This window comes from Centroberyx gerrardi, chromosome 21 (genome assembly GCF_048128805.1).
Source record: "Centroberyx gerrardi isolate f3 chromosome 21, fCenGer3.hap1.cur.20231027, whole genome shotgun sequence".
NCBI lineage: Eukaryota > Metazoa > Chordata > Actinopteri > Beryciformes > Berycidae > Centroberyx > Centroberyx gerrardi.
The window spans coordinates 1,658,893-1,670,593 of record NC_136017.1 but is presented as its reverse complement, the minus strand read 5'-3'; the positions used below and the strand labels follow the sequence as shown (position 1 = coordinate 1,670,593).

At 39.9% G+C, this 11,701-nt stretch overlaps 1 protein-coding gene across 5 annotated transcripts in view; it reads left to right on the top strand.

The window, feature by feature from the left end:
* Positions 1-4,227: 4,227 nt before the first annotated feature.
* LOC139908956 (NACHT, LRR and PYD domains-containing protein 3-like) overlaps positions 4,228-11,701 on the top strand; it is a 31,787-nt gene continuing 24,313 nt past the window's right edge. For 2 of the 5 annotated variants that reach the window (XR_013507585.1, XM_078291023.1), the window contains exons 1-8: positions 4,228-4,368; positions 5,429-5,531; positions 5,644-5,760; positions 6,408-6,521; positions 7,502-7,580; positions 7,739-7,967; positions 8,206-10,009; positions 10,124-10,297. Coding sequence is in view for 2 of the 5 variants with exons in the window: in XM_078291023.1 (XP_078147149.1) it covers positions 5,443-5,531; positions 5,644-5,760; positions 6,408-6,521; positions 7,502-7,580; positions 7,739-7,967; positions 8,206-10,009; positions 10,124-10,297 (2,606 nt within the window). In the remaining 3 variants the exon portion in view is untranslated. The remainder of the gene's footprint in view (positions 4,369-5,428; positions 5,532-5,643; positions 5,761-6,407; positions 6,522-7,501; positions 7,581-7,738; positions 7,968-8,205; positions 10,010-10,123; positions 10,298-11,701) is intronic. The other 3 variants (XR_013507587.1, XR_013507586.1, XM_078291018.1) reach the window with 3 other exon arrangements.

Below are 11,701 nucleotides of genomic sequence, written 5' to 3'. Positions count from 1 at the left end.
TGATGTCATTTTTCCAAATAAGGGATTCTGGCCCCGCCCCCTTTCAGTCTAACATAAAAATGAATAGAGGAGTAAAATGATGTTAAAGTATTTTACTGTCCAACACTAATATTGACTGTTTCTGCTCTCAGGTTCCTCTGTTCTGCTTTTCTTTATTAGTTGAGCTGATTCTGATGAAAACAATAAAAAATCTCTACAGACTGAGCTCAGCATTCAGCATTTCATGAGCACAACATCCACACCATGTTAGCTAAATAGTTTTTAAAAATTCAGTAAAGTGTTAAAGTATGTAATAATTTCATCTTATGTCATTTCTACTGACATTATTTCATCCATTTTAAGACATTTGAGAGGAAAAGAGGCTGAACCACGATGTCAGAGACTCACATTCACACATTTATGTTCAATATCTAGAATTCTGAAAGGAAAATTAAAAACATTCGATTTTTTTATATATAGGTGCAAGAAAATGTATTTTCACCTAACTCAAGTAATGCAATTGGGCTTCTTTTTTAAAAAAAAAAAAATGTAACCTATATTTAACCAGTTTATTCACAATAATATTAAAAATCTTAATCTTTTTTTTTATCAAGGGAGAACTGATGAAGAAAGCAGCATCATGATAAACATAAAAGTCACAAACAACATACAAAAATGTAAGAAAGTAAATACAATCAAAGTCACATTAAAGAAAGAAACAGTCAGATTTTATGTCAAAAGTTCTCCAACAGGCAGAAGACAAGATCCATCATTTTATATGAAAACACTTTTCAACTCTATTTTACACTTTTTGAATTTTATTTACCTATCCTCACTCACAATAAAGGAAAATAAATCCTTAATCTAACTAATTTTACTCCATTTTGGAACTACAGGCTGATTTGACCTCAGAAAACAAACCTTTTTCAGAAGCAAAAGCTGAAACAAAACATTTCAGAGTGTAAAATCTGTCTTCAGACCGGTGGAGCGATAACAGAGACAGTGTTAACATGCACAGAGTTTCCAGCAGCTCTTCTCTGTGTTCAGGTCATATTGTGTTCAGGTCATGGATCTGTTCAGGAGGAGGTTTTTGTGGAGTGAGGACGCCCTCTGGTGGATTGTACCGGCTACAGCATGTGTGCAGGTCGGCTGCTTCACTGTGTAGTGGAGTGGATCCGCAGGTAAACGGCGGAGACCATGGAGGATTAAACTCGGCGTGTACCCGCCTGTGTGGAGAGGATTTACCGTAAAGAGCGAGAGATCCAGCTCGGTGTCCATCAATCAGACAGCAGCCAATAAGCTACCCACAGATCGATATGACGTCAGCAGCTGGTCTGTAGTTGTTTGCAGAGTTTATCTTATGAAATGTTATTACACCAGTTCATATTAATATTGAAACTATACTCAGTTTATCATCCTTTTTATACATGGTATTGTTTGTGTGTGTGTGTGTGTGTGTGTGTGTGTGTGTGTGTGTGTGTGTGTGTGTGTGTGTGTGTAAATCCCAGTATACCACACCACACCACTACTGGCTACAAGTAATAAAATAGTGCTGCTATTTCTCACCTGTGATCTTTAGGTGATTCAATGAAAACGGTTGCAGTCGACTGAAACAGTTTATATAGCAGATCACTTTATTCACATTGCAGACACAAAGAGCACAAAATTAAATCTCTCATCACATGTAGCACCACCCAAGTGATAAACATTTTATTTTGCCAGTGCAAAAAAAAATATTACATTGGTCAAACATCCAGTAGACTTTAGATCAGACTAAATGAACACAGAAGACGGGAGACATTGTCAAGCCTGCTAACGACCACTAGGGTGCAGATAGACCAACTGTGAGAGAGTGAATGTCTCCTAATGGCCACTAGGGGGCAGATAGACTAACTGTGAGAGAGTGAATGTCTCCTAACGGCCACTAGGGGGCAGATAGACTAACTGTGAGAGAGTGAATGTCTCCTAACGCCCACTAGGGGGCAGATAGACTAACTGTGAGAGAGTGAATGTCTCCTAACGGCCACTAGGGGGCAGATAGACTAACTGTGAGAGAGTGAATGTCTCCTAACGCCCACTAGGGGGCAGATAGACTCTGACTCTGAGGGACAGTGAGTGACCAACCCCCCTATAATGTTATAATAATAATAATAATATCCTTTATTTGTATAGCACCTTTCATACACAGCATGCAGCTTAAAGTGCTTTACATCAATAGAAGGCAGATAAAAAACAAATAAAAGATTTTATATAAAAGAACAAGCATAATGCATTGTATTAAAGCTACACTAAGCAATTTTTTCTGATCACTAGAAGGCGACAGAAACTGCAACACATTTTGTAAACACACAGCAAAGCTACTGGGCGACGGAAGCCCTTAAGGACAAACGTGCATAAAGGCTAATGGCTAAAATAAACGTACCTACGGAGAAATATCGCCGGTTACCAGTCTCGCTTTGCCAGATTTTTCTCCCGCTGAAGGTCACATGTCCCACAGTGACAAGTGAAGAGGCAGCTAGCAAGTTTACTAGTTGAAAACGTTTCCTCGCTCACTTCATCGATTCGCCATTACCCTGTCCAACTTTGACAACAAGCTTTAGGAAAGAGGTGACAACAACAACACATCTGCTGCTGTGTGGCTGTTTGTTTATATCATTACGTCTCATGGAAATCTCCACGTAGCACACGTTAGTTTCAGGGTTGGATTGGTTACAGGATCTGAAATCGCTTATTGCAGGTTTAATAGAATCAAATCATGTAAAATACAAATATAAAATAACACAATCAATTTAAACTGTTAAAATGAAAGCTACTTAAAAGCTAAGCTGTAAAGTTTTTAGCAGTCGTTTGAAAATGCTTACAGAGCCCCTCTAATATTCTTTGGCAGGGTGTTCCACAGTTTAGGAGCAGATAAAAAGGCTGCATCCCCAGTGTTCTTCTGAGTGGGGTTTTATACTTCTAACAAACCAGCAGTAGAAGACCTGGGTCTTGATGGAATGTAGACCAGCAGGGATTCTGTAATGTAGGCCGGTCCTAAGCCATTAAGAGCTTTGAATTCAAGTAAAATAACTTAAAAATCAATTCTATAGGACACTGGAGCAGTGCAATGTAACTAAAACCAGAGTGATCTGCTCTCGCTTCCTTGTTTTTGTCAAAAGTCTAGCTGTCTATCTCATCACACACACACACACACACACACACACACACACACACACACACACACACACAGAGAGAGAGAGAGAGACAATACCATTACTGTTATCATTTTTAGTATTTTTTTAATGTTCCCTGTTTATAGCTGTTGCTTATATTATATTATATTATATTACAGTCACCCACTTGACCGATGGGAGAGAAAAAAACTTCAGATTTACATTAAACTTATGAGCTTTGTAATGATAATGACATTGTCATTATTGTTATTTTAATCTTAACAGGCCTAATCATTATTATTACTTTTTACTCTGTTATTGTTGCCCTTGGCAATGTGCTTTGGGAATACTGTAGGTACTGAATGTATGTGGTCATGACAATAATGCCTCATTGAATTGAATTGAATTGAATGCCTCTTAACAATAGAGAAACTGTAAGTGAGTGAATAATAATAATACTAGGGGCTACATGTTGGGCGGAGCTACATCTCTTCTTGTGCTTTCAAGACAAGACGACACACTGCCTCCCTCTGGTAGAATCTGACCATTACAGCTCACACAGATCTCTGGACTTTGAGACCAGTCGTTAAAAAGTTTGATAACTTTTCAAAACTGAGTCTTTAGTTAAACAAGAACCAGATTACTCATATCTTACTATTTCTATATCTATGATCAATATGTTGATTCCATTTGAAGTAAATGGGATGTGTATTCAGAAGCTCAACTTCTATTGATACTGTAACAAAAACCTCATAACAAATTGCATCTTTTTATCATATTTTGTGGAACAGTATTACAGTGACTAATACTGTCATTTTTTTGAGGTGAAAAAATAATAAAAGAAATATGTGGGCAATACATCCTGTATGGATAAAAAAGAAATTAATATATATTAAACAGTTTATCACAGCAAAAAAAAAAACAACTCTTAAAACTTTTTTTTTAATTACATATTGACAATTAGAGATTTTTGATTATAAATTGTAGATTAGAAATGTATTTTCAGTCCTAATCATATTTCCTAGCAGTAATTTTGGTGTCAGAAAGATGTTTCTGGACTTTGACACTGAAGTCATGAGGAAGTGACAGCAGCCTCAGATCAAATGAACACAGAAACCCAGAACTGACGAAGGAGAATAAGCAGCGTCTTCTCTGTCAGTGTTTCCTCTACAGATGAAGGCAGAAAGTCTCTGTGACTTGATCTGGATGTGAATTCACCAGGCAAACATCTTCCAAGGTAACGCTGACTACATTTGTCTTTGTTTACTGATTGTTTGTTGTGTGGCAACGTGTGAATGAACTTCTGTCTTTTTATATCTGTACTGTTGTTAGCAGGTCTCTCTTGAAAAAAGATCTTGAGCTCAATGGGACTTCCTGCTTAAATAAAGGAAAAAAATATATATATATTGTTTGATGAATACACTAGCTGGCATTGTATGTTATGATTGTATTTTCGACTTTTGCAAGACAACGTGCTAAAGTCTTTCAAATCACGCACCTGCTATTTGCAGATGGAGTTCATAGTGCCATAATATCCAACCTTTGCTCTCATTGTGGCCATAAAGAACATTGTTTTATTTGTGACTTTTAGTAGAAGCCTGATAAACTCTAGTTAGGTTGTAATCTCAATTTATTGCATTGGTGAAATGTGCAGGAAGTTGCAGAACTAGTCTGAAAGCTAAGATACATACCGGTATTGTGCTTCTGTTAATACAGAGAGAAAAGGAAGGATGTCCGCACACTGAATATAAGCTCCCAAATAATTTATTGCAACGTTTCGACCAGCACGGTCTTTGTCAGTTTCTGTTGATACACTGTGAACAAAACACTACAACCTCCACAAAACTGAAGTTCACTCCCTTTCACACTCAAACTTTTTGCACATTTAAAGTCTCAGTTGTCGTCAAGGCTTAAAAATCCTTCTGTCTGTATAAACCTGCTCAGTTCATTTGTTGGAAAGAGCAGGTCTTCATAGTATTTTGTTCATTCATACATTCAACTGACGATTCGATACACGATACTGGGATACTGCAAAATCTGAATTAAGACAATTATTATACCGTTTTTATTTCTGAGGGAAAACAAAAACAAAAGTGCAAACTATAAGCAGGGTGACTACAGTGTCTGTAAAACGTTTTAAGACATTTTAAAGCCAGTTCAAAAAGTTCAGTGCATTGTATATTTGGCATTTTACTGTCATGAGTGATCACAACACCAGAAGTGATATATCCTGTAATGGAAACCTTGTTGTAATGGATCAGTCCAGCTAACAGCATGTTGGGTGTGTTTGTGTAAAGGTGTTCGCTCTACTATGAATCAGTCTGAGGAGAGAGAGGAGGGGCTCCCTCCCTCTAAAACCACTCTGTCTGGGGAACATGACAGCCAGACCAAAGCTAAGAGGTAAGATGAGGATCTCTAACTGTCCATGACTGTTCTCCATCTCAGAGCTCAGCAGTGAAATCATTACAGCATCATTATTCAGAGTAAAAGCTCTGTCTCTGTTGTGTTGAAGCCCAGTCCAGCAGGAGAGACCAGACTCCCCTGAACCCAGCTGTGTGTCCATGAAGAGTGACCGGTCTATGAAGCCACCTTATAACTTCAAAGATGGACACCACTCTGCTGAGCGAAAGTAAGAATTTAAAACGGATGAGTTTATTATCCAGCCTTCCTTCCTCTGGTGCCTCTAAATGGTCCTAACAGTGCCTCATGGTCAGGTAATCAAAGACATGTAGCAGCTCCCTGATCAAGGACAACGAGCTGCAGCTGGCTGACAGGGAGCTGAGCTGGGCTTTAGTTAGCAGTTCACTCTCAGCAATGGAGCTGAACACATCTACAGCTTCTACAGCATGCATCACTGTTGATGAAAGTGTTTGTTTTCTGTTTATGATATTATTTTGGGTTGTTAATTGTAATGTTCTTTCAATTGACTATTTGATTTATGTTTTGATTCAAGTACAATGCCGGCGACTGGGGTTTAATTCCCTGCTTGTCGTGACCAAATTTTTATTTTTAGTGAAAATTTATGTTATTTAATCATGACCACCCAAACCTTAACCACAGCTGTTTTACTTGCCTAAACTTAACCATTAGCCAACCTTTAGGTGAAAATGGCGTGTCCAGTCTGTGCTGTTGTCACAGAGTCCAATCCATGTTATTGTCACAGAATCCAATTTTTGGTGGGGGAACGTAATTTTCACATAATTTGTGTCCACAGCAGGGTTTCAGAGTTTGTGCTCATTTCATGATTATTCATGAGATCATTTTGTGTCTTATCAGGATCCAGCAGGAGAGACCAGACTCCCCTGAACCCAGCTGTGTGTCCATGAAGAGTGACTGGTCTCATCATCTCCTTATTGACTTCAAAGATGGACACCGCTCTGCTGAGCAAAGGTAAGAATTTTAAAACAGATGAGTTTGTTATTATCCATCTCTCCTAAGAAGAGGTAGGAAGTCATGAGATATAGAATTGGTCCGGCCCTTCATACTCTGCTGATTTAGTTTCCTCTTTCAAAACATCACATCCAATAATCAGGACTGACTGTCCTGATAACAATGTATCTTGAAAACTCACAACATATTTCACACACTACTTCAAGAGAGTTCTTGAGATCTTCACGTGTTTCCCAAAGAATTTCATTTTCCTTAATTATAAATGAAATATAGTTTATAGCCTTCAACAGTTTACATTATCTTTATGAATGTATGTAGTTCTATATATTATTTGTAATGCTGCATTTCAGTAGAGCTGTGACTGACAGGCTGCCTTGTGGATGGAGGCTGGTGTGTGATATCGACCCAGCTCACCATTATAATTTCTCTTGTTGAAATAGTTATTTATTTATTTTTCTATGAATTTTCAGGCTCATAAACCACACTGTGTTGTTGTTGACCAGTTGTCTGGGATTTGCTTAGAACAGTGCAAAATAGCTGACTGCATAAGGTAGAGGGTATTAATGTAGACTAAAGCACATTTGAATTTGGTGTAGCCTAATAATAAATACATTAGTGAAAGAGAGATAGCATTATTTATTTATTTAGACAGTAAGGGTTGGTGCAAAAGGAAATGGTTTTGATGTGGAGCACAGAGTTTAGGTACAACAGCGGTCTGTCGGCTGTAGGATCTCACCTTCACCGCTCCTGCAAAGAGATGCTTGAAATCTCAGGACTAGTGCCTGGTTGTCATGAATGAATAACGCATTTCTTGTACTACTTGAGTTGTGAGTATTTTCGAGAAAGCCTTGTGAAATTATCAAATGTCTTGAAGAATGACTGTGTTTCTGCCAGGATTCATCATGACAGAACACAACACTTTAACGTGTGTGTGTGTGTATTGATATCTGGAGACCTAATACTTAATGTTTTCTCTACAGAGTTCACCATCAAAGGAAAGAAGTTCCCAGTGGTCAGTCTGCCCAGGAGCATCAAACAGACCTGGACTCCATATTTATGGTGTGTAAATATACACATTTTCATTCAGCTACAAAGAAATTCCAAAACAACCATTCTGGTCATTATAGTCTCCATGCTGCACTCTTTAGACCAGTGGGCTTTCAAACCATGCAAGATGGATTTGATGTTGTGTTCAATGATTTTGTATTCTGTTCCAGCTTCTTGAGGAGAACATTGTCACTTTTGTGAAGAACGAGCTGAAAAGGGTCCAGAGGGTTCTGAGTCCAGATTACCCAGAATGCTCAGAGAAGCAGAGGGAGGATGAGGAGGTGGTGGACAGTGAGGAGGAAGAGCAGAGGATGAGCAGCAGAGAGGCTTTTCTGGAGATCACTGTGCACTTCCTGAGGAGAATGAAGCAGAAGGAGCTGGCTGACTTTCTGCAGAGCAGTAAGAGGCTTTTAACATGATGGAAAGGGGAAATGTTGGAAAATGAAAGATGTTTACAATTCCAAACTCTGCTGTAAATATGCTGTACACATCTGCATCAGATCTATACAATTCTGCACACACAGTCAGAACATGTTTGTCCACTACTGATGAGCTGAATAGATATCATGGAGTGGGAAAATATATACATCCACACTGAAATCCACTCATTGATTTCATTTGTTGTTTGTTCATTCAGAAATTTTTGCTCCCATCTGCCATCATCAACTCAAATCTAATCTGAAGGAGAAGTTTCAGTGTGTGTTTGAGGGGATTGCTAAAGCAGGAAACCCAACACTTCTGAATCAGATCTACACAGAGCTTCACATCACAGAGGGAGGGAGTGGAGAGGTCAATGATGAACATGAGGTCAGACAGATTGAAGCAGCATCCAGGAAACCAGTGAGACCAGAAACACCAATCAAATGTGAAGATAGCTTTAAACTCGTACCTGGAAGAGATAAACCAATCAGAACAGTGATGACAAAGGGAGTGGCTGGCATTGGGAAAACAGTCTTAACACAGAAGTTCAGTCTGGACTGGGCTGAAGACAAAGCCAACCAGGATATACAGTTCATATTTCCACTGACTTTCCGAGAGCTGAATCTGCTGAAAGGGAAAAAGTACAGCTTGTTGAAACTTCTTCATCACTTCTTTAATGACACCAATGAATCAGGAATTTGCAGGTTTGACAAGTTCCAGGTTGTGTTCATCTTTGACGGTCTGGATGAGTGTCGACTTCCTCTAGACTTCCAGAACAACAAGATCCTGACTGATGTTAAAGAGTCAACCTCAGTGGATGTGCTGCTGACAAACCTCATCAAGGGGAAACTGCTTCCCTCTGCTCGCCTCTGGATAACCACACGACCTGCAGCAGCCAATCAGATCCCTCCTGAGTGTGTTGACATGGTGACAGAGGTGAGAGGCTTCACTGACCCACAGAAGGAGGAGTACTTCAGGAAGAGATTCAGAGATGAGGAGCAGGCCAGCAGAATAATCTCCCACATCAAGACTTCACGAAGCGTCCACATCATGTGCCACATCCCAGTCTTCTGCTGGATCACTGCTACAGTTCTGGACCATGTGTTGAAAACCAGTGAGAGAGGAGACCTGCCCAAGACCCTGACTGAGATGTACATCCACTTCCTGGTGGTTCAGTCCAAACAGGGGAACGTCAAGTATCATGAGAGAGCTGAGACAGATCCATTCTGGACTACAGAGAGCAGGAAGATGATTCTCTCTCTGGGAAAACTGGCTTTTGAGCAGCTGGAGAAAGGCAACCTGATCTTCTATGAAGCCGACCTGACAGAGTGTGGCATTGATATCAGAGCAGCCTCAGTGTATTCAGGAGTGCTAACACAGATCTTTAAAGAGGAGCGTGGGCTGTACCAGGACAAGGTGTTCTGCTTTGTCCATCTGAGCATGCAGGAGTTTCTGGCTGCTGTTTATGTCATCGTCTCATTCATCGAGTCTGGTGTCAGTCTGCTGTCAGAAACTCAGACAGCCTCTACATCATCTAAAGCAAGAGACAAATCTCAGGTAAATCACCTCTACCAGAGTGCTGTGGACAAGGCCTTACAGAGTCCAAATGGACACCTGGACTTGTTCCTCCGCTTCCTCCTGGGTCTTTCACTGGAGACCAATCAGACTCTCCTACGAGGACTTCTGGAAAAAACAGGAAGGAGCTCACAGACCAATCAGGAAACAGTCCAGTACATCAAGGAGAAGATCAAGGAGAATCCCTCTCCAGAAAGAAGCATTAATCTGTTCCACTGTCTAAATGAGATGAATGACCATTCTCTAGTGGAGGAGATCCAACAGTACCTGAGATCAGGAAGTCTCTCCAGAACCAGACTCTCCCCTGCTCAGTGGTCGGCTCTGGTCTTCATCTTACTGTCATCAGAAGAAGAGCTGGACGTGTTTGACCTGAAGAAATACTCACTTGCTTCAGAGGAGGCTCTTCTGAGGCTGCTGCCAGTGGTCAAAGCCTCCAATAAATCTGTGTAAGTGCAAAGAAAACTGGATAGATTCAATATATTAAACCTAATATTCATACAGATGAAAAACATAAATATTTTCAAATGTGTTGTTTGTTGTTATCACTAATTCTCCTTCAGGCTGAGTGTCTGTAATCTGTCAGAGAGAAGCTGTGAAGCTCTGGCCTCAGTTCTCAACTCCCAGTCCTCTAGTCTGAGAGAGCTGGATCTGAGTAACAACGACCTGCAGGATTCAGGAGTGAAGCTGCTCTCTGCTGGACTGGAGAGTCCACACTGTAGACTGGAAACTCTCAGGTAATTAATTGATTTGACACATTTCTCCAAACTAAGCTCTGTGCTCTCAAAACCGTCTCTCAGGTCAGGATTCCTGAATCTGCACAGGGCGACCCTGCAAGTTGTATATCAGCAGGGCTTAAAGTGAGATTTGGCAGGTGGGGGAACCCTGTTTCCTGCATTTCTACCCCACCTAACCTCTTGGATTAAGTCAAGAAACAGCAACCCTGTATAATGTTAACCAAAAATGTAAAATTATGTCATTACTAGATTTCAGCATTGAGGTGCTTACATTCATGATTTTGCATAGGCATACTAACCTAAAAACGCTGTTGCGGATCGTTCCGGTCTATTTTAACCCCTGTATATCAGGATTTCAGAGCCATTTTACATCAGGATCTTCAATTTAAATTTCACTTTAAAGGTCCCATATCGTGTAAAACAGGATTACCCTTGCCTCTGTGATGATAAAGGAGTTGGATGTGCTATCTAAACATGGTGAAAGTATCAAAACGCGCGGTCGGCAACTAGGGGTGGAGCCGAATCCGAATACGGTATTCGGAAGAGCACAAATAGTGGGTTTTTACAAATATTTATTTTGTACAAATATTTCAAAAATGATTTGTTTTCGGGAAGAAAAAAATAAACATGTCAAATAACAGCGCACAGGTCGGGACTTGTGGCGTAGCGAGGTTACATCGCTGTCTCCGTCTCTCGCGCAGTCGTCCGTGGTCTCTTTTGTAAAATAGTTTATTGAAGAACATTTTTTTAACACTTTACTATCCTAAAATTAGAAGTGTAATAAAAACAAAAACAGGATTGTTACACCTATTTCCACTTTTATTCAAATACAAATAAAAAATAATGTTGCTGCCTCAACAAATACAGATACAAATACTGGGCTCTTTGCACATCCCTATCGGCAACTAAATCTTCACAATCCATATTAGAAAAGCGAGCCTCTAAACGAGCCGTTTGGACTTCCGTAACTTTGTGGCATCACAAAGGTTTGCTCATTATCATTTTTGTAACAAATAATAGACTAACAAAGTGTTTCTTTCAAAGCGGTCGAGCGGTTGTCATTGTTTATTACCGGAGAGTTTTCCCTACCTGTAGCTGCCGGGCCACGGTGTCTCACGTTTCACTCTTGAAACGGTTAGCCAATCAGAACAGAGGGGTCATTAATATAATGAGCTTTAAAGGCACAGCAAAAGAAACAGCCTGTTCTTGGTAAGGCTCAGCGAGATGCTGGAAAATGAACGTGTAAAAAAGGATTGAGAGTGTTTTTGGTACATGATACCACACACACAGCTTTGAATGGACCTCAAGACATAAACACTGGAAAGTGGAGAATATGGGACCTTTAAAGAAGGATTTGGAATTTTCCAGCACTTGTTTTATTCAAATTCAAATACACAGCCATGA